This window comes from Corythoichthys intestinalis, chromosome 15 (assembly GCF_030265065.1).
Source record: "Corythoichthys intestinalis isolate RoL2023-P3 chromosome 15, ASM3026506v1, whole genome shotgun sequence".
Taxonomy (NCBI): domain Eukaryota; kingdom Metazoa; phylum Chordata; class Actinopteri; order Syngnathiformes; family Syngnathidae; genus Corythoichthys; species Corythoichthys intestinalis.
Genome location: NC_080409.1, coordinates 11757689 through 11776487, shown reverse-complemented (window position 1 = coordinate 11776487; position 18799 = coordinate 11757689). Strand labels below are relative to the sequence as shown.

The window sequence follows — 18799 nt, the reverse complement described above, 5'->3', positions numbered from 1 at the left end:
GTGTGTGAATTAAGAGGCAGGCTCCCGCAGGCGTTGCCCCATCCGCCAGAACCACCGGCCGCAGGGTGGAAGAAGCGCCAGGGCCCTGATCAACCCCCGCTCCAGACCACTCTCAGCGTACCCGCATCTGCCCACCCTTCCCCCTGCTGCCCAAGCACCCACCCCGCACCACGAACAGGCGCTACGCCAAGCGCCGGAGACCTGGGGATATCCACCCCACCGGCAAGGGACAGCAAACCCCACCCAAGGCTCCATGGACCCCAAGAGGCCCCGCCGACAGGAGGGGAGCGGCAGCCGGCGCGGTCCGGAGAGGCGGACAGGGCCGGAGACAGAACAAGAGGACGGAGAGGCGAAGCCCCCCAACCCACCCCGAGCCAGAAGGGGTGCGCGGTATGACACCAGGGAGCACCGCCCCGGTGCCCAGTACAAGGAGACGTGGCTCCAATGTTTTTCAACCGGTGTGCCGAGTTATACTAGTGTACCGTGAGAGATTGTCAAGTGTGCCGCCAGAAATGATCCAAGGTCACTTTTTTTTTTTGTCGTCGGGCTGAGTTGCAGTGGGAAGGAAGGAGTAGGTAGAAAGTTCTTGGTTGTGTGCAGATAAGCGAGGTATTGCTGTTGTCGCGTTCAAAAACTGCTTGGATTTCTAGCAATCAGCCACCTTGCTGTCCGCGACAATGTGGAGCCCAGCACGTCTACGGTACATCATTTGTTTAGAAACTTCAAGTGTCCTTTCCATTTTATCCATGTAACGACCGTATATCCTCCCAGTGTTTTATTCCAACACATTGTCAAGGACACAAAGGTAGCTGATAGCTAGAAATCCGAGCAGTTCTTGAACGCTGTACAACAGAACCATCCGAGCAGTTCTTGAACGCTATACAACAGCACCATGGTGCCGAGCAAGCTAAAACGTCATCTACAAACAAAACACCCGTCACTCAAAACAAGTCGATGGACTACTTTGTTTGCTTTTGTGAAAATGGAGAAAAAGGCAACTTTTTTGAAAAACTACTAAGGTAAATGAGAAAGCCCTCAAAGCTAGTTACTTGTTGCTGAACTTGTTGCTAAATCCAAAAAGTCCCACACCGTGACAGAGACATTATTACCTGCCTGCAAAGCCATTGTCTGCGAGATGCTCGGCCCTGATGTGGTTAAAGACATTGCTCAAGTCCCCCTGTCTGATAATTCTGAGCTTTTCAAGCCTAACTGCTATAAAAAAAAAATAATAATAAAATAAAAAACGAGACTAAGCTGTTGAAGAAGATTCCTGCCAGGATATTGGCTTTGTGTTCATCTAAACAGGCAGAAGCTTCACACTGAGTACGAATGAATACTAAGAAATTATTTTATAATTAAATATACTCTGCAGAAAGTAATTTTGGAACATTTTTAGTTTGTAGTGCCATGAGAATTTTTCCAATGTAAAAATGTGCCGTCACTCAGAGAAGGTTGAAAAACACTGGCTTAATCGATGACTTAAATAATAAATAGCTGCAGCCCTACAGTACATTATATTGTCAACTGTCAACATCACCCCACTGGCTGCCATTGACGGCACTAGACGGCGCTAGACTGGATTGGATGTCAGTGGCACTGAAACCAGAGCATTCACAGCCAGTCTTTTCGGCATTAACAGGTCACTGTATGTTCATTTTATTGCATTTACAGGTTCCTATTCATTTTGAGTCACTTGCAATTCATTTGGGAACATTCTTGAGTCACTTTCTTTTCAGTAACCCAAAATTAACAGGAGGTGACCTGTAAATGCCTCAAAAGGAAAATGATGTGACCAAAAATCAAACGGAAATGACGTGAAATGCCTCAAAATTGATTCATTGCCTGGAATCGGCTGCCATTGACGGTAGACATCCAATTCATTTTGACTGGATTAGACATCAGTCAATGGCACTGAAACCAGAGCATTCACTGCCAGTCTTTTGTGGGCATTTACAGGCTGTTTCCAATTCATTTTATTGCATTTACAGGTTACTTCCTGTTCATTTTGAGTCACTTGCAATTCCTTTGGGAACAATCTTGAGTCACTTCCTTTTCAGTAACCCAAAATCAACAGGAAGTGACCTGTAAATGCTTCATAAGGAAAATGAAGTGGCCAAAAATCAAAAGGAGATGACGTGTAATGCCTCAATATGTATTCATTGCCTGGCATTGGCGGCCATTGACGGTAGCCATCCAATTCGTTTTGACTGGATTAGACATCAGTCAATGGCACTGAAACCAGAGCATTCACTGCTAGTCTTTTTTGGGCATTTACAGGTTGTTTCCTGTTCATTTTGAGTCACTTGCTATTCATTTGGGGACATTATTGAGTCAATTCCTTTTCAGTAACCCCAAATCAACAGGAAGTGACATGTAAATGTCCCAGAATCAAAAGGAAGTGACAGAAAATAAACAGGAAATGGCGTGAAATGCCCCAAACTTAACTCATTGCCTGTCATTGTCTGCCATTGACAGCAAAAGACTGCTAATTCATATTGACTGGATTTGACATCTAGAGCAGTGGTTCTTAACCTTGCTAAACGTACCGAACCCCACGAGTTTCACACGAGGATTCACCGAACCTTTCGGAATTTAATAATAAAGCCTTTTTTTTTTTTTTTACTACAAATAATTTTGCTTTTGTTTTCGTGTCTACATTGTCATTTTATTGTTGCATCACATAATATTTTCATGGCATAAAATGATGCATTAAAAAAAAAAAAAAATCTACACAATTCACGCTGTCCGTAGGTCTTTTATACTTACTCATACCAAGTGCCAGTCAATCTTCCACTGAGCAAACAGATTTCTCTTCCCACTAGATAGAGGGCTAGCAGTTGAAATAAATGTAATAAAGCCTGTAAATTCAGGGCAAACCAGTCCAAAACTTGGTCTAAAAAGCCACTTTGCCTAGATTTAATCAGCGTAGGAAAATAGGGATTTTCATTTCATTACCTTTGCGAAACCCCTGAGACTTACATACCGAACCCCTGGGGTTCGATCGAACCCCTGGGGTTCGATCGAACCCAGGTTAAGAACCACTGATCTAGAGCCATCAGTGGCACTGAAAACAGACCATTCACAGTTTGTCTTTTGTGGGTGTTTACAAGTAACTTCTTGTTCATTTTAGGGCATGTACAGCTTACTTCCTGTTGATTTTGAGTCACTTGGTATTCATTTGGGGACATACTTGAGTCACTCCTTTTCAGTAACCCGAATTCAACAGGAAATGACCTGTAAATGCCCCAAAATCAATAGGAAGTGACCCGCGACTGCCCCAAAAAGGAAAAAAGGAAGTGACCGAAAATCATCAGGACGTGCACATTTATGTCTTAAAAAACGTATTATCAATCAAATAACTTTTTTCATTACCGTTTAGGGTCAAATGCTTCAGCTCCTCCTTTGGATCCCCCACCCGGAGTCCTCCAGGCCAATCTTTCAATGTACTCATCAGCGTCAAAGGGCTCCTGATGTGCACAAATCAACATGAGAGCGTCTCAAACCAAACTCTAAACCCATAGCCTTCCTTAACCTCCCGTTGACAACATTTCTTAAGATTTAGTTGCAAAAGTGCACGAGCCCGTTATGTCATGGTTTCGCACAGCAGAAAAAAAAATACACTTCGCAGCTAAGCAATAAGAAACAGCCATCAGGATGGTTAGCTAGCTACTGATGGCTAACAAAACACCGGAGGGCAGTATTCATTTTACCTCGAAAAGCTGAGCAGTCGTCGCCATCTTTCAGGATCAGCTGGCGAGGCAAACAAATACAAACTCGACAGAGGAGCGTAAATTCAGCAGTAACACCAACGTCGACATGGATTTGTTACAATTTTGCCCTTTGTTGACAGCGAAGTGGTTAGCCCATCCTGCTTCCTGTATGAGACGGGCGGAGACGTAGATATCACAACTATAGAACTCTAGATAAGAAAAGTCGGTGGCGTTAGTAAATAGCGGCCATCTTAAAACAGTTAACTTCTACAGTGGGTTTCTTTTCTCCATTAAAAAACACAATTTTAACTCGGGATTTTCAAAGTTTGTTTTGAAACAAACTTTTTTATGTAGGCAGGCAATTTACTGCATCATTGTTGTTTGCAAATATAAAATAAATGAATAAAAAGTAGACGACTAACTTATTGAGATCATGATTGCCGAATAACTCTGACACAAAATGGCCGAGAAATGATGTTGGTTGTTCCGATTGGCTTACAGCGAGCCGTTGACATCTACCCCTTTATATATGTGATATATATGTGTGGATACGGTAACAGTGGCTCGCAAGTGCGCATGCGGCCCTGTCAGATGATTGGTGAGCTAAATGTCACGTGAGACAATAACAAGGACTGCACTCCGTTGTCAAATATCGTTCAATTCGTTTATGAATTAGCGCAATCAAAATTTTGTATCTTAACCTGCAAAAACGTCTATCAATACTTTGCGACGCAAATCATCTGAATAAATGAGTTTTCGCGCTTTGTGGATTATTACTCACGAGAAAGGCGAAAATGCTACTGTTCGCTTCTCAAGGTTGGTATGTTCCCTGTTCGGCAATTTTACTGAAGTCTAAGTGTTTGTAACGCCTCTCATGTTCACTCGTAGGAGGTTTGCCACTGTGGAGCACCGAGCAAAGAGGCTAGGGGGCTCCTTGTATGTAGCGGTTCCGGAGGATAGCTCCGTCCTCAGACTCCTGCTCACCGAGCTCGGCCTCTCAGATCCGCATAAACCATTCGTCCTTCTCCGAGATGATTGTCGTCGCTGTCCGAAGACCCCCGCTTATGAGCTGCGCGTCGGTCCTGGCCAGGAAACGCTCTGGCCAGTGGTTGTCATCACTCATGGACCTGTCATCGTAGCTTGTCTGGGTCTCGTGGACGTTCCACTAGAGCCCCGGCCACCTATGGCCAACTTGCTGTGCGTCTCACAGGGCATCACATTCCTAATTGGATTACAGAATTTTCTCGTGGGCTCAGGGGGGAAACTTGATAATGAGGTGATGGCCTCTCGCCTGGCAATGCTTCCCTCTGTGCTCCTGCAGGTCTGCCCTTTGGGAACACCTCTCGATGTGCCCTCTGTCAGGGTACCCGCCACATCTTCTGTGTCAGCTCCTGCTGGCAGCCAGAAACACCCAGCCTGGAAGACAGGCTTCCACCGGGGACGTGCTGTAGTTAATGCAGCACTGACAGAAACCGTGCGCTCCATGCAATACGGTGACCCAAGTAAACAGGATACGTGGGACGTGTACGGCACTGTGATGTGCAAAGTAAGTGGAAATCATCTCACCTGTTGTGGGCAAGTCGAGTCGCGAGGTTATGTCGAGTCAAGCCGCGAGGTTATGTCTATTCAAGCCGAGTCGAGTCGCGAGGTGATGTCGAGTCGAGTCGAGTCGCGAGGTGATGTCGAGTCGAGTCGAGTCGCGAGGTGATGTCGAGTCAAACCGAGTCAAGTCGCGAGGTGATGTCGAGTCGAGTCGCGAGGGGATGTCGAGTCAAGCCAAGTCGAGTCGCCAGGGGATGTCGAGTCAAGCCGAGTCGAGTCGAGTCGCCAGGGGATGTCGAGTCAAGCCGAGTCGAGTCGCCAGGTTACGCCGAGCCGAGTCGCGAGTTCATGTGTGGTCATGTCAAGTCTTTTGGTCATGGTGTTCCGTGAGAGCGTGGCATGAGCGGCCAAGGCTTCCAAGTGGATCAGTTGCCACGTTTACATGGAGCCAAATATTTCAATTACAATCAGAATATTTGTTCAAACCGAATAAATGTGTTCCATATAAACACCTCATTCGGAATGAACAGGCCCAAACCGAATGGAATTTCATTCCGTTTCACAGGGGTGGAATATTCCTTTTCCCAAACCGATTAGAAGTAAAATTATATCATGTAAACAGGGAAGCGGAATGGTGTCTGGTTGCGTTCTTTCTGCACATGCTCCGTACTGACGTGGTGACATCACTTGGTGACGTAAGTAACGTCACTTGCAACATGGCTTCCAAGCACACGTACAGCGCACCCACACAACTTTTTAAATGAACGGCGTGTCATTCTGAAGTTTTGTTTCCACTCGAAAAGTTAAAACAGCAGCTGATCTGACGATCGATCTCCATGTTTTGCAACGTGACGCTTTGTTTTGATTAATCTGCGCATGTCAGACGGCAGTTGTCAAACGTCCTTTCGGAATAAAGGCAGACACATGTAAACGCTGGATCGGAATAGATGAAGTGACATGTAAACAGCTGATCTGAAATTTCCATTCGGAATGATTTGAATCGGTATGAATAAAAGTCAGCATGTAAATGTGGCTACTGACAGGTGGGTACCAATCTACACTAGATTTTCAAGTCCGCTTGTCGAGTCTCAAGTCATTGTCTAACGAGTTGAGTCTCGAGTTATTGCCTCACGAGTCGAGTCTTGGACCCTCCTAGGTCAAGCGAGTGAAGTCCGAGTGTGTGACATCAAATTTGTAACTCGAGTCCAGTTATCTGGTAAATACACTTTTTCCTTTCTTCGCCATCATTTTAACATGTCCTCCTTTTAACAGTGCGAAGTGGAAGGAGTTCTCCCAGATGTGACGTTAACGCTCACTCTGCCACCCAATGGATCACCGCTGCAGGATATCCTGGTGCATCATTGCGTTACGTCATTGGATTCCAGTATCTTGACTGCGTGTAGTGTCGATAACTATGACGGCTCATCCTTCTCTGGACCGTACAAGTTTCCCTTCACTCCTCCCCTGGAGCCCTTCCGACTGTGCGGCTACACATCACAGGTTAAAATACGCAAGTGAGCATGCTCTACATTCCAATTACTGATAACTTATTTTTAAAATCTCCCGTAGGTGCCTGTCCCCCCAATCCTTGGGTCATATCAGTTAAAGGAAGAGGACAAATTACTCCTTGTGTCTGCCACCCTTAAACTCCATGAGAGTGTGAAGAATAGTTTTGAGTACTGTGAAGCACACCTACCTTTTTTCAACAGGTAAACAAAAGTGTCAGTTGTATGACTTCTTAATTTTCAAATGTAGTGTCGTTTTTGGCAGCCCTTTTCATTTTCGTCTTTCGTCTGCAAAATTTAAAAGTTTTAGTCCAACAGTTTGGAATGAACATTGACAGATGAGCAAATATTGTCACGTCTACAAGGACAGCGCCAACTTGGTGATGATAATACACACTCAGCAGGAAAACACCATATATTATTTTCAATTAATTATACCCACCTGGACGCCACTCTATGTCAAATAAGTGAAGATGAAATTGCCACACTTAATGCTAATGCAAACGCGAATGCTTTGCTAACACTACGAGTTACATTTAGTGTGTGATGATCACTCAGCACAGACCTTCAAAGGCTAAAGCGACATTGCATGTTTCTCCTGTCAAGCAAAAATATCTTACCAAGTGTTTCAAAACAAGCAAATCTGGAGCTCAGCCTAGCTTGACAGACACCGGTGATTGTGGCAGGGTGGCGCAGCACGTCACATAGCCAAACAGCAAGTTAACCAACATGAAGCTTTGACCCAATTGACTGCAAAGTAAAATATGTAAATAATTCTGATTGAACTTTATTGTTACTGCACACGTACAAGTATAGCACAACAACATGCAGTTTGCATCTAATTAGAACTAGAAAAAAAGAGCTAGTACAGATCGAACTGTGGATAAAGAAATTAAAATTAACATTATCCAAACAACGTCGTTCTATAAACATATATTGCAGATGGGTATGTACATTGAATGCCTTAAACTATAGGTGGAAACACTATTCACATAAATTTTTGTTTCATGGCTTGCTAGTTATGCTATTTAGTTTGTTGTTATGTGATCATTTTAGTTTTTAAAACCATATTAGTTTGAATGACATTTGATTTAATTTATTTCTGTCTGTCTGTTATGAGGTGAATTTGGGATTTCCCGATCGCATATTTTTGCAACCATGTCCGATTTACCTGATTTTGAGAATCTGCCAATAGTCTCGCTCCGGTACCAATTTTTTTTTTTTTTCCGAACTAAAGTTCCAAACATATTACTGTACTGTGCTATTTACAGCACCTCCTCTTTTTCCAGGAGTGTTGCAGAGTGTAAAACGTATATATTTTTGTTTCTTTTGGCAAGGCCATTGTACTTCTGGATTATTTTGTTATTTTTTTAGCCCTTAAAAGAAAAATGCATAAGTGTACGACCCAAAACAGTGCATTTTGTTGTGCACTGCCTGATATCCAGCTAACGTTGATTGTCCTCCAATAAAACACAAGGCTTGGTCTTATCTTGTTTTTATATGAAGTCATTCAAGTTTGTGAAAGAAACATGCATGCATTCAACACAATTGCACAATACACGCCTATACAAAAACCATGTAGACATCATACTTCACTTGAGCTACAAGCTTTAAGTATTAGTTAGGTTCCATACAGCAGGACTTATTTAGAAATTTCGTTCAAATAGCTTTTCCCTATAAAAACACATACACTGCATATTTACAGGCTGGTATAGCTGTAAAATACTTACAGACATATAGTTTCCAAGGCAGAAAGGTAACATAAAGCACTCAATAGCCAAGATTTCACTTTCAAAAGAGCATTAAATGCAAATACAAAATAAAAGTCCCGAGTGTTTTCAAACAATGCAGAATTGCACTTTCATTTCACAAGAGCAACAAATGCATTTAAAAATAAATTAAAATACCAGAGCTTAGCCTCAAATGGTTTAAAAATGATAATAAATGAGGACCGAAGTACAACAAAAGAACAATTGGCTAACTTGCATAGCAAAAGTCTGCTACCTTAAATGCTATAAAATGCTTTTTTTTTTTTTCAAACCATGCTGTTATCAAATCGTTCAAACACATATGCCCACAAAAAAACTGCTAAATATACCTCTAAACTACGAAAAATTACATTATGCTGATTTTAACTCATTCACTCCCAACCATTTCACCAGAGCAAGGCCCTTCACTCCCGGCCGTTTTTCTGGATTTTGGCTGATTTTGCACGGCCCACAGAAAATTCTGTTCTATTGCTATACAAAGATATAACCCACCAAAAGAAAGAGTTCCAATTTCTGATGAAAAAACGGAGAAAATGAGCTTTTTGTAAACGCATACATTTCAAACATAACTTTGACTTTAACAAAGCTATTTTTTGCATTAGTTACATCCCAAACATCTGAATAATGTTTTCCTTTTACAAAATACCATGAACAACCAGACAAATAGAGCTTTTGATAGCAAAGTAACAATTTATTCATACATGACAACTGAGAGATGACGGTTTGTTGCTGAGATGACGTCGTTGTCGCCACATCAGCCGTGTAAACTTTTCCCTCATCGTTGTCTGTCTCACAAAGATGGATTATTTTTGCGTTTCTGCGGGGTCTGCTTGGTGAGCCGCTGCACTGGGGGTCTCACTCGTTTTGTTCGGTCGCCCAGCGCCTGGCCTCCCAGGCGTCCTCTCGGTTGTTTTGTTCGGTCGGAGCGCCGCCTGGCATCATGCCGCCAGCCCTCCGACCATGCTGCCCAGCCGTTCACTGCTGTTGAATTGAGGTGCCTGGTCTTACAAAATGCGCTACAGTCCAGTGGCCAGTTCTATTGCTTTAAAATGGGTTTGTAGCGCTGTTCTTTGCTTGCTAGATAGAGCGGAAGCTATATAAGCTTCTTATAAAAAAATAAAAATTAAAAAAAAAAACGCAAAAGACGTATAAATACGTTTTGGGGACAGTGAAGCATTTAAAAATAGAACGTATTTATATGTTTCTGGGAGCAAATGACTTAACAGGAAGCAGCTGGATTTAGCCATGTTCGATGAGTTGTGTCATATTTACTGTTGCAACTAGAGGGCAGTGTATACACCCAAATCAATAAAACTAAATGTAAACGCCTTTAAAACAAACCATTTTAACACCACTTATATTAAACTAATCCTCAAAGCAGCAAAATTATATTAAGCTTTTTCCCAAATGAATTACTTGAGTTAATTGAATAATCGTTGCATTACTAAATGCGACCAACAGGCTGTGTACTGTGCAAGTCAATAAGCCTGTGTTCCAAACTGCGTCACAGGGTGGATGCAATGAATCATTATGACCACAAGGTGGCAGTAACATACTGTAAAATGTAAACTGGCTCTTAACACTGGACACTCTAACCAGCACGAGTTTTTTTTTTTATTTTTATTTTTTTATTAGATACACGATCCTTATTTTTACCAGATTGATTCTCTGAAAAATTGCCCGATCGGCCCGATTTCCGATCACATGATCGGATCAGGGACATCCCTAAGGTCAATGTAAGGCTTGTACATTTACTTCCTGCAATATTGTATTAGATCCTCATGACGATATGTCATTTTATATAATCACATTGTACATCATTAACAGCATCGGCACGTTAATTCTTTGTACTCGATTGTCTTTGCAAGTACCAATGTCATCAGTATCAGTGCAACACCATTCAAAATATCAAATTTATCTACAGTCTGTCTGCATATTCATTTTTTTTGTTTTGTGTAGGCCACAGATGACCTTTGTGGATGTTAAAGTGAGCTCTGGACATGTAGATGTCTCCAAGGAGAAGAACCTGCTGGCATGGGTGCTTGGTGAGTGTTGAGTCCAGAAAGTTCTTGTCAAGAAACTAATGATTTTTTTTCCCATTTTTGAATATTCAGGACAAAAGTTCCCTAAATCTCGTGAAGTTACAATGGAAGGCAGGATCAGCTTTTCAGGGCCAGCAGCAGGACCTACGGATCCTGTTTGTACAGAACTAACAGCCTACATCAAAGTAGGTTCATATACGGAATCTTCATTTATTCATGTATTGCACGGTCTATTTGTAGGGAAACGTGTCAGATATGTGAGGATCTTGCTATTAGGGGTGGGTACCTCACGATACAATCGGATTTCTCAGACAGGCTCACAATAACGATGATCTCACGTGATGGTGAAACAACAAGTAGCGATACATTGTCAGTAGTGATGGGTTTAGTGATAGAAATGCGCCGGCGCGCGCGCCGAGCTCATGGAGCAACCCTTGCATCGGTGCGCGTATCGCTACAAGAAAATCACGTGACCGACGCATGAACTCATTGAACTGTGTCGACACAGTCATGACGCGGCAAACTGGTTCAAAAGGAAGCGCGTCTGTCAACACGATGGAGCACATCTCACAGTTACTTCCTCGTTGTTTACACGCTGTGGAAATGGACGTAACACAGGGAAAATGCACTTGTCATCTTTCATTCGAAATACAATTTTAAGGCAACTCTTAGTTTATTACTGTGACTGGTACACACAGGTCTGTCATTTGTGGTGCGTGTAAATATCCCTTTCGATGCCTTCAAGACAATCAGTCGGCATTTAACCTGTTAGCTTAGTGGCCAGAGCACTCGCTTTTCATCCTCAACGCGTCGTGCGCGCTGGTACGAGTCCTGGTCTGAACGTGTTGAACAGATCACGGCGCGGCTCCAAGAACACCGGCCATATTATTATTTTTTTTTGCAGATGAAATGTCGCATTTGTACTTTCAACTTGTCATATACAAACAGTAGCCACCTCCTCAATGCTGAAGCATTATTGGCCCAAACATGAGAATGAAGTTTCTGATAATCCCAAAATGAACACAGATATAGAGCCATTCTTTTACTTTCCCACAGTAGCTTTTTTGGTAATTTATTAGAAATCGATAATTAAGCTATAATTTATTTATAGTCAAATTCTATTTTCTTCTGATGGGCTATGGTAGCACTTAGATGACGAAGTGGGTAGTCAAGGAGGCAATGCAACTGTAGATGAAATTGCAAAAGTGCAATATGAATGCAGACTTAAATGTCTGTCAAGTGGGTTGCCTATAGGTATTTTTTATGTCCAGCAGGTGTCAGTATTCAATGACACAGTATCCACACTGTGTCAACACAGTGTGCCACTGTGTCGACACGCTTTATGAGGTCTCACGGACCCATCACTAATTGTCAGGAAATCAATCTATGAGTAATAAACAGAAAAACAAGCTATTTTCATCCTTCCACTATGAATTGGAATGAGTTTATCACTAGTAGACGTCCAATCTAATTCAACTGGGAGGGTGACAGCGATTAATTCTCTGCCATCCCTTCATCAGGTGTATTACTATAGTCCCTACCTCTGTGCTCTGCTCCAGCCTAAAGGAAAAAGCAACAAAAGAGATCATTAATAAATAAGTGGCAGAAAGCAAGCTTCATAAACAGAACCAAAGTCAAAACATAACAGGCTTAAACAGAACCAAAGTCCAAACATAACAGGCTTCAACACAGCCAAATGGAGAGCTGCCACCGCCTCCCCTAAACAGAGCAAACAGTTCAACTTATATAGTAGAAAGATGAACAGATGATTGGATAATTGACTGGTGGTGAAGTGGTTCCAGCTGTGGAGGCCCTCCCCGACCACACAGGTGGAAACTATTGATAAGGAAAAATACAGGTGAAAACCAACATAAACCAGTACAAAGTAGAGGGAAAACAAACATACCTGAACAAAAGCATAAATTACTCCCTTCTGTAACAGCCGTACTTGCTATGAAATGAAAACAAAAATATGTAACACTGTAAAGTGAGTTGTATTATTTCCATTCCAGTTGTACTTCAAAGTGCCTGACACGACACTCTCTGGATGCTGCGTGGACCAAAACTCAGTACAGGTGTATTCTTCAACCAAACCAAAAATAACAACATGTAAGTTTACACTGTATTTTTTTGATGCAGAATATTTGTTTGTTTCAAATGACACTTTATGTACAGAAAAGAAAATCCCTCTTCTTTCTTTCAGCTCGGGAACTTAAATCAAAGGACTATTACATATGGAATTCAACAAGTCCTGCACCCATATGCCAAATGTCGCTGTAACTTGGATGCAAATCAAACGAGGCAAATATATGCATTTTACTCAAGTCATTTGTGATTTAATCAATTGTAGCTTTGCATGTAACGCAAAAGCTACAATATATAATATTTCCTTTATTTTTTTTCAATGGCGTTTCTTAGACGGCTCCCACCCATCGACACTGTTCATACACCAAAAAGACCGGAATTCTCTCGTGGAGGCTCTTTTTCGTTTGACTGCTAAAAAATGTTTGACAAAAAAAATGCAGTTTTTTTATTTTTTTATTTTTATTTTATTTTTTTTGGACTTTTGTCCAAATCAGATCATTTATACATAAAAAATCAGGATGTAAGGGGCACAAAAGTTCTATTAAGTTGGTGCCAAAAACGTACAGTTTGGCAAGTGTTTGCCAAAAACATACCCATTCATTTCTAATGCTCCAAATTTCCCATTCATTTCCAATTGAAATTTATTTTTGGGCATTTCGGGTACACTTCCTATTCATATCGAGTTGCTTTCTGCTGATTTCGGGGCATTTTTTTGTTCACTTCCTGTTCTTATTGGGTCACTTCCTGTTGAGTTTTGGTCCAATTCGTATAATTTATACATAAAAAATTCAGGATGCTAAAGTGCTCAAAAATTGTATAAAGTCTTTGCCAAAAAACGTGTTGTTTGGCCAGAATTTGTCAACCCATTCATTTTTAACGCTCCCAAAAATTCTCATTTCCAGTGGGCCTAATTGCCATTCATTTCAATGGCACAAAACTTCCATTCACTCCTATTAATTTCTAACCCAAACCTTCTAAGATATACACTGGCACACCAAAAAACATATCTCTATTGGCAGTTGTGATTTTCAACAAAAAATCCATTAAAGCCCATTGATGTTCAACTGGGACCCTCGATGCCATTGACACCCATATACGTCAATGCCTTTGACGGACATGTACCTCCATGAGCCAAAAAGCCCCAAAGTCAACAGGAAGTGACCCCGCAATGCCTCAAAATCAACAGGGAGTGACCTGATACACTGTACAAACCATCACAGCAAAGCTATCATCACAATTTATCCAGAAATTGCATTTTCTAGTTGAGGTATAAAGTTTTAACGGGAAGAAATATTAAATTTTTAACTGAAAGTACTGCTTTCCGACCTTTCTTTGTCTCCCTCCCTTCCATTTAGCCCATTGTGGGAATAAGGGCCACCCCTCGCTCTGACACGCCCACTTCAGTGACTCTCCATCAGCCGGATAATTAGCAGCTGGGCCCTTGTCATCAGCTGTTGTAGGCCTGAAGAAGCAGTGAAAAGCTTGACTGCCTTGAACATTGCCTTGCCGACAAAAGGCTACTCTTTAGAGCTGGCAGGGGTCCTTGCACCGGCCCCCGCCACTTTTGACCCCCGTACCCGCGCTGTCAACTAGTGAGTAGTTCAAACAAACAACCTCTCCATCCAGGCTGTGATTGAGCGCTGACCCTGTGGCCCTTCCGAGACATTAAAGCAGCGGGTAACATTCAGCTGGCGGGACCTGGCTAATTGGTGAAAGAGTCACAAGGATGGATGAGATTTGGCTTTCTATTGATGTTATGTAGGTCAGGAGTGTCAAATGTATGGCCCGCTAGACGGGCTGTTCTGCCTGACAGGCATGTTGTGGCTCATTCATACTATACATTAACATGGCAAGCAATATTGATCGTTCCAAATAAACATTAGGCATGTGCCGATTACCAGTTTCAAGGAGTACCTTGGTGTGAAAATGTCAGGTTTAAAAAAAGCAAAAAATTTCCGTCATACCGTCCGTAAGGTATTAGCTATTTTTTTATGTCCCAAAAATGCAGGGAGAAATCCCCCGCTTGCAGTTGCAAGGCTCAACCCTTCCCCCACCGGTTGTTGCTCAGTGTCAGTGAGTCAGCTGTGCTACACGATGGATGAGGTGAAATTCCAGAACTTTTTCCCCCCCATCGAAAAGAACGAAATCGCTGGTATGGGAATACATCGGCTACAGAAAAGTTGCAGACGGCCGGGGCGTAGAGGAGGAAGACCAACTGACATGTAAAACATGTTTGCGGACCTCCAAAATGATTTCACATTTATACTAGGGCTGTCAAATTTATCGCATTAAAACGGGCGGTAAATAATTTTTTAAATTAATCACGTTGTTGACGAAATTAATGCATGTACGGAATGACCCGTTCATGCGTTGCCTCAAACAGTTTACAATGACGCCGTTTTAGCATATTGAAAGCGAAAAGGCAGCGAAATACGAGTGGACACAGGCGTTCATTGGACCGCGCCTTTTATTGGATTAAGCTTTGGCAGGCTCTACCATTGTAATGGTTGCCCAACCTCCCCATCATGCATTTGGGCAGAGCAAGACACGTTCTTTTTCCTAACACGCCTAATTGAACACAACGCAGCACATACTGGATACCATTTGCAGCCACCAATGACGGTCATGGTTGCCCAACATCCCATCATGCATTTGGGTAGAGCAGGAGATGATCTTTTTCTTAACACGCCTAATTGAACACAACGCAGAACATACTGTATACCATTTGCAGCCACCACTGACAGTCATGGTTGCCCATGCCCATCTTCCCATCATTTGGGCGGAACAGATAAGTCGCTACAGTATCATTTAGTGAAAGCAAAACAAAAATAATATTCCTATCTCTCAAAAAAATAATGTTCACTAAAAGAAAAGCGCTCAATGCAAAGAACTGGCATTCCGAATCAAAATAGTGATGCAAAATACACATAAAACTTACTCAGACTTTGCCTTGGCTAGATCTCCAATCAATTTCAAACTCGCCATTGACACATTGTGGTGTATTTCAGTCACTACCTTACGTAGTTAAAGACACTGTGGAACAATGGCGAGCTATTAGTTAATTTTTTTTATTGAAAATTTTACAAATTTTATTAAAACGAAAACATTAAGAGGGGTTTTAATATACAATTACTATAATAAACAAATACAGTACTTATGTACAGTATGTTGAATGTTTATGTCTGTCTTGTCTTATCTTTCCATTCCAACAATAATTAACAGAAAAATACGGCATATTTTAGAGATGGTTTGAATTGTGATTAATTACGATTAATTTTTAAGCTGTGATTAACTCGATTAAAAATTTTTTCGTTTGACAGCCCTAATTTATTCAAAATTAAAGGTTAGTAAACACTAGCCACGTTTACATGCTGACTTTTATTCATACCGATTCAAATCATTCCGAATGGAAATTTCACATCAGCTGTTTACATGTCACTTCATCTATTCCGATCCAGCTTTTACATGTGACTGCCTTTATTCCGAAAGGACGTTTGACAACTGCCGTCTGACATGTGCAGATTAATCAAAACAAAGCGTCACGTTGCAAAACGTGGAGATCGATCGTCAGATCAGCTGCTGTTTTAACTTTTCGAGTGGAAACAAAACTTCAGAATGATACGCCGTTCATTTAAAAAGTTGTGTGTGTGGGTGCGCTGTGCGTTTGCTTGGAAGCCATGTTGCAAGTGACGTTACTTACGTCACCGAGTGACGTCACCACGTCAGTACGGAGCATGCGCAGAAAGAACGCAACCAGACACCATTCCGCTTCCCTGTTTACATGATATAATTTTACTTCTAATCGGTTTGGGAAAAGGAATATTCCACCCCTGTGAATCAGAATGAAATTCCATTCGGTTTGGGCCTGTTCATTCCGAATGAGGTGTTTATATGGAACACATTTATTCGGTTTGAACAAATATTCCGATTGTAATTGGAATATTTGGCTCCATGTAAACGTGGCAACTGTCATGAATGTTTACCACCAGCTACGAAAGTTAACCCCAGCGTTTTAGTGTGTCTGGCGGTGGTAAAATTTGTTATTTTTTTTCTCTCTGGCAAGTGTCAGTGTTGAGAAAGTGTGTGTACAATGTAAACTTGATATGAGTCATACACACTTGCTTTTTATGGAAAATAATTCAATTAATTTTGTTCTGATGGTGTTAATGTTGAGCTAAGGCTGTGGGTTTACGCTTACCTAATGGACTGCATTTTTTTTAAAATTTAGAATATTTCAGTTGTTTTTTTAACTTAACATTTTACTTTCCAATTTACTAATGTTTTGAAAAAATCATGATCAGTGGAAAAAAGTTTTTTTTTTTAATTTTAATTTTTATCCGTTTAACTCAGATATGTCAAAGTAAAACATTTTAGAACTCTTCGTCAAACCCTTTCTTTCATCCCATGCAATAGTAGGTAGTTTTATTTACCTGACATGTTTCGGCGGGCACTTGCGCCTTCGTCAGAGAGTCACTGATGTTGGTGTGACGCGTCTTTATCAGCTGATGGATGAAGGCGTTTTAGAACTCTAATTGCAATACAATGAAACCATGATATTTTGGCTTAAGGTTATCATACCATCAGAATCTCATACCGGCACATGCCTAATATAAATACAGTGCCTTGCAAAAGTATTCGGCCCCCTTGAACCTTGCAAACTTTCGCCACATTTCAAGCTTCAAACATAAAGATATAAAATTTTAATTTTTTGTCAAGAATCAACAACAAGTGGGACACAATCGTGAAGTGGAACAACATTTATTGGATAATTTAAACTTTTTTAACAAATAAAAAACTGAAAAGTGGGGCGTGCAATATTATTCGGCCCCCTTGCGTTAATACTTTGTAGCGCCACCTTTAGCTCCAATTACAGCTGCAAGTCGCTTCGGGTATGTTTCTATCAGTTTTGCACATCGAGAGACTGACATTCTTGCCCATTCTTCCTTGCAAAACAGCTCGAGATCAGTGAGGTTGGATGCAGAGTGTTTGTGAACAGCAGTCTTCAGCTCTTTCCACAGATTCTCGATTGGATTCAGGTCTGGACTTTGACTTGGCCATTCTAACACCTGGTTACGTTTATTTTTGAACCATTCCATTGTAGATTTGGCTTTATGTTTTGGATCATTGTCCTGTTGGAACATAAATCTCCGTCCCAGTCTCAGGTCTTGTGCAGATACCAACAGGTTTTCTTCCAGAATGTTCCTGTATTTGGCTGCATCCATCTTCCCGTCAATTTTAACCATCTTCCCTGTCCCTGCTGAAGAAAAGCAGGCCCAAACCATGATGCTGCCACCACCATGTTTGACAGTGGGGATGGTGTGTTCAGGGTGATGAGCTGTGTTGCTTTTACGCCAAACATATCGTTTTGCATTGTGGCCAAAAAGTTCACTTTTGGTTTCATCTGACCAGAGCACCTTCTTCCACATGTTTGGTGTGTCTCCCAGGTGGCTTGTGGCAAACTTTAAACGAGACTTTTTATGGATATCTTTGAGAAATGGCTTTCTTCTTGCCACTCTTCCATAAAGGCCAGATTTGTGCTGTGTACGACTGATTGTTGTCCTATGGACAGACTCTCCCACCTCAGCTGTAGATCTCTGCAGTTCATCCAGAGTGATCATGGGCCTCTTGGCTGCATCTCTGATCAGTTTTCTCCTGGTTTGAGAAGAAAGTTTGGAAGGACGGCCAGGTCTTGGTAGATTTGCAGTGGTCTGATGCTTCTTCCATTTCAATATGATGGCTTGCACAGTGCTCCTTGAGATGTTTAAAGCTTGGGGAAAATTTTTGTATCCAAATCCAGCTTTAAACTTCTCCACAACAGTATCTCGGACCTGCCTGGTGTGTTCCTTGGTTTTCATAATGCTCTCTGCATTTTAAACAGAACCCTGAGACTATCACAGAGCAGGTGCATTTATACGGAGACTTGATTACACACAGTAGGATTCTATTTATCATCATCGGTCATTTAGGACAACATTGGATCATTCAGAGATCCTCACTGAACTTCTGGAGTGAGTTTGCTGCACTGAAAGTAAAGGGGCCGAATAATATTGCGCGCCCCACTTTTCAGTTTTTTATTTGTTAAAAAAGGTTAAATTATCCAATAAATGTTGTTCCACTTCACGATTGTGTCCCACTTGTTGTTGATT

The 18799-nt window shown here is 41.6% G+C and overlaps 2 protein-coding genes across 2 annotated transcripts in view; one reads left to right on the top strand and one right to left on the bottom strand.

Moving 5' to 3' along the window:
• exoc5 (exocyst complex component 5) overlaps nt 1-3901 on the bottom strand; it is a 33486-nt gene extending 29585 nt beyond the window's left edge. The window contains exons 1-2 of the mRNA XM_057859927.1: nt 3711-3901; nt 3373-3467 (exon numbers count right to left, since the gene is read on the bottom strand). Of these exons, the coding sequence (XP_057715910.1) occupies nt 3373-3467; nt 3711-3737 (122 nt within the window). The 5' untranslated portion in view covers nt 3738-3901. The remainder of the gene's footprint in view (nt 1-3372; nt 3468-3710) is intronic.
• Nucleotides 3902-4302: 401 nt separating this feature from the next.
• ap5m1 (adaptor related protein complex 5 subunit mu 1) lies at nt 4303-17321 on the top strand. The gene is made up of 9 exons (XM_057858552.1): nt 4303-4526; nt 4599-5256; nt 6525-6752; nt 6822-6961; nt 10486-10571; nt 10641-10753; nt 12581-12677; nt 12772-12869; nt 14009-17321. The coding sequence occupies exons 1-8, from the start codon at nt 4459-4461 to the stop codon at nt 12846-12848; spliced, it is 1467 nt and encodes a 488-aa protein (XP_057714535.1). The 5' UTR covers nt 4303-4458; the 3' UTR covers nt 12849-12869; nt 14009-17321.
• The last annotated feature ends 1478 nt before the right edge of the window (nt 17322-18799 follow it).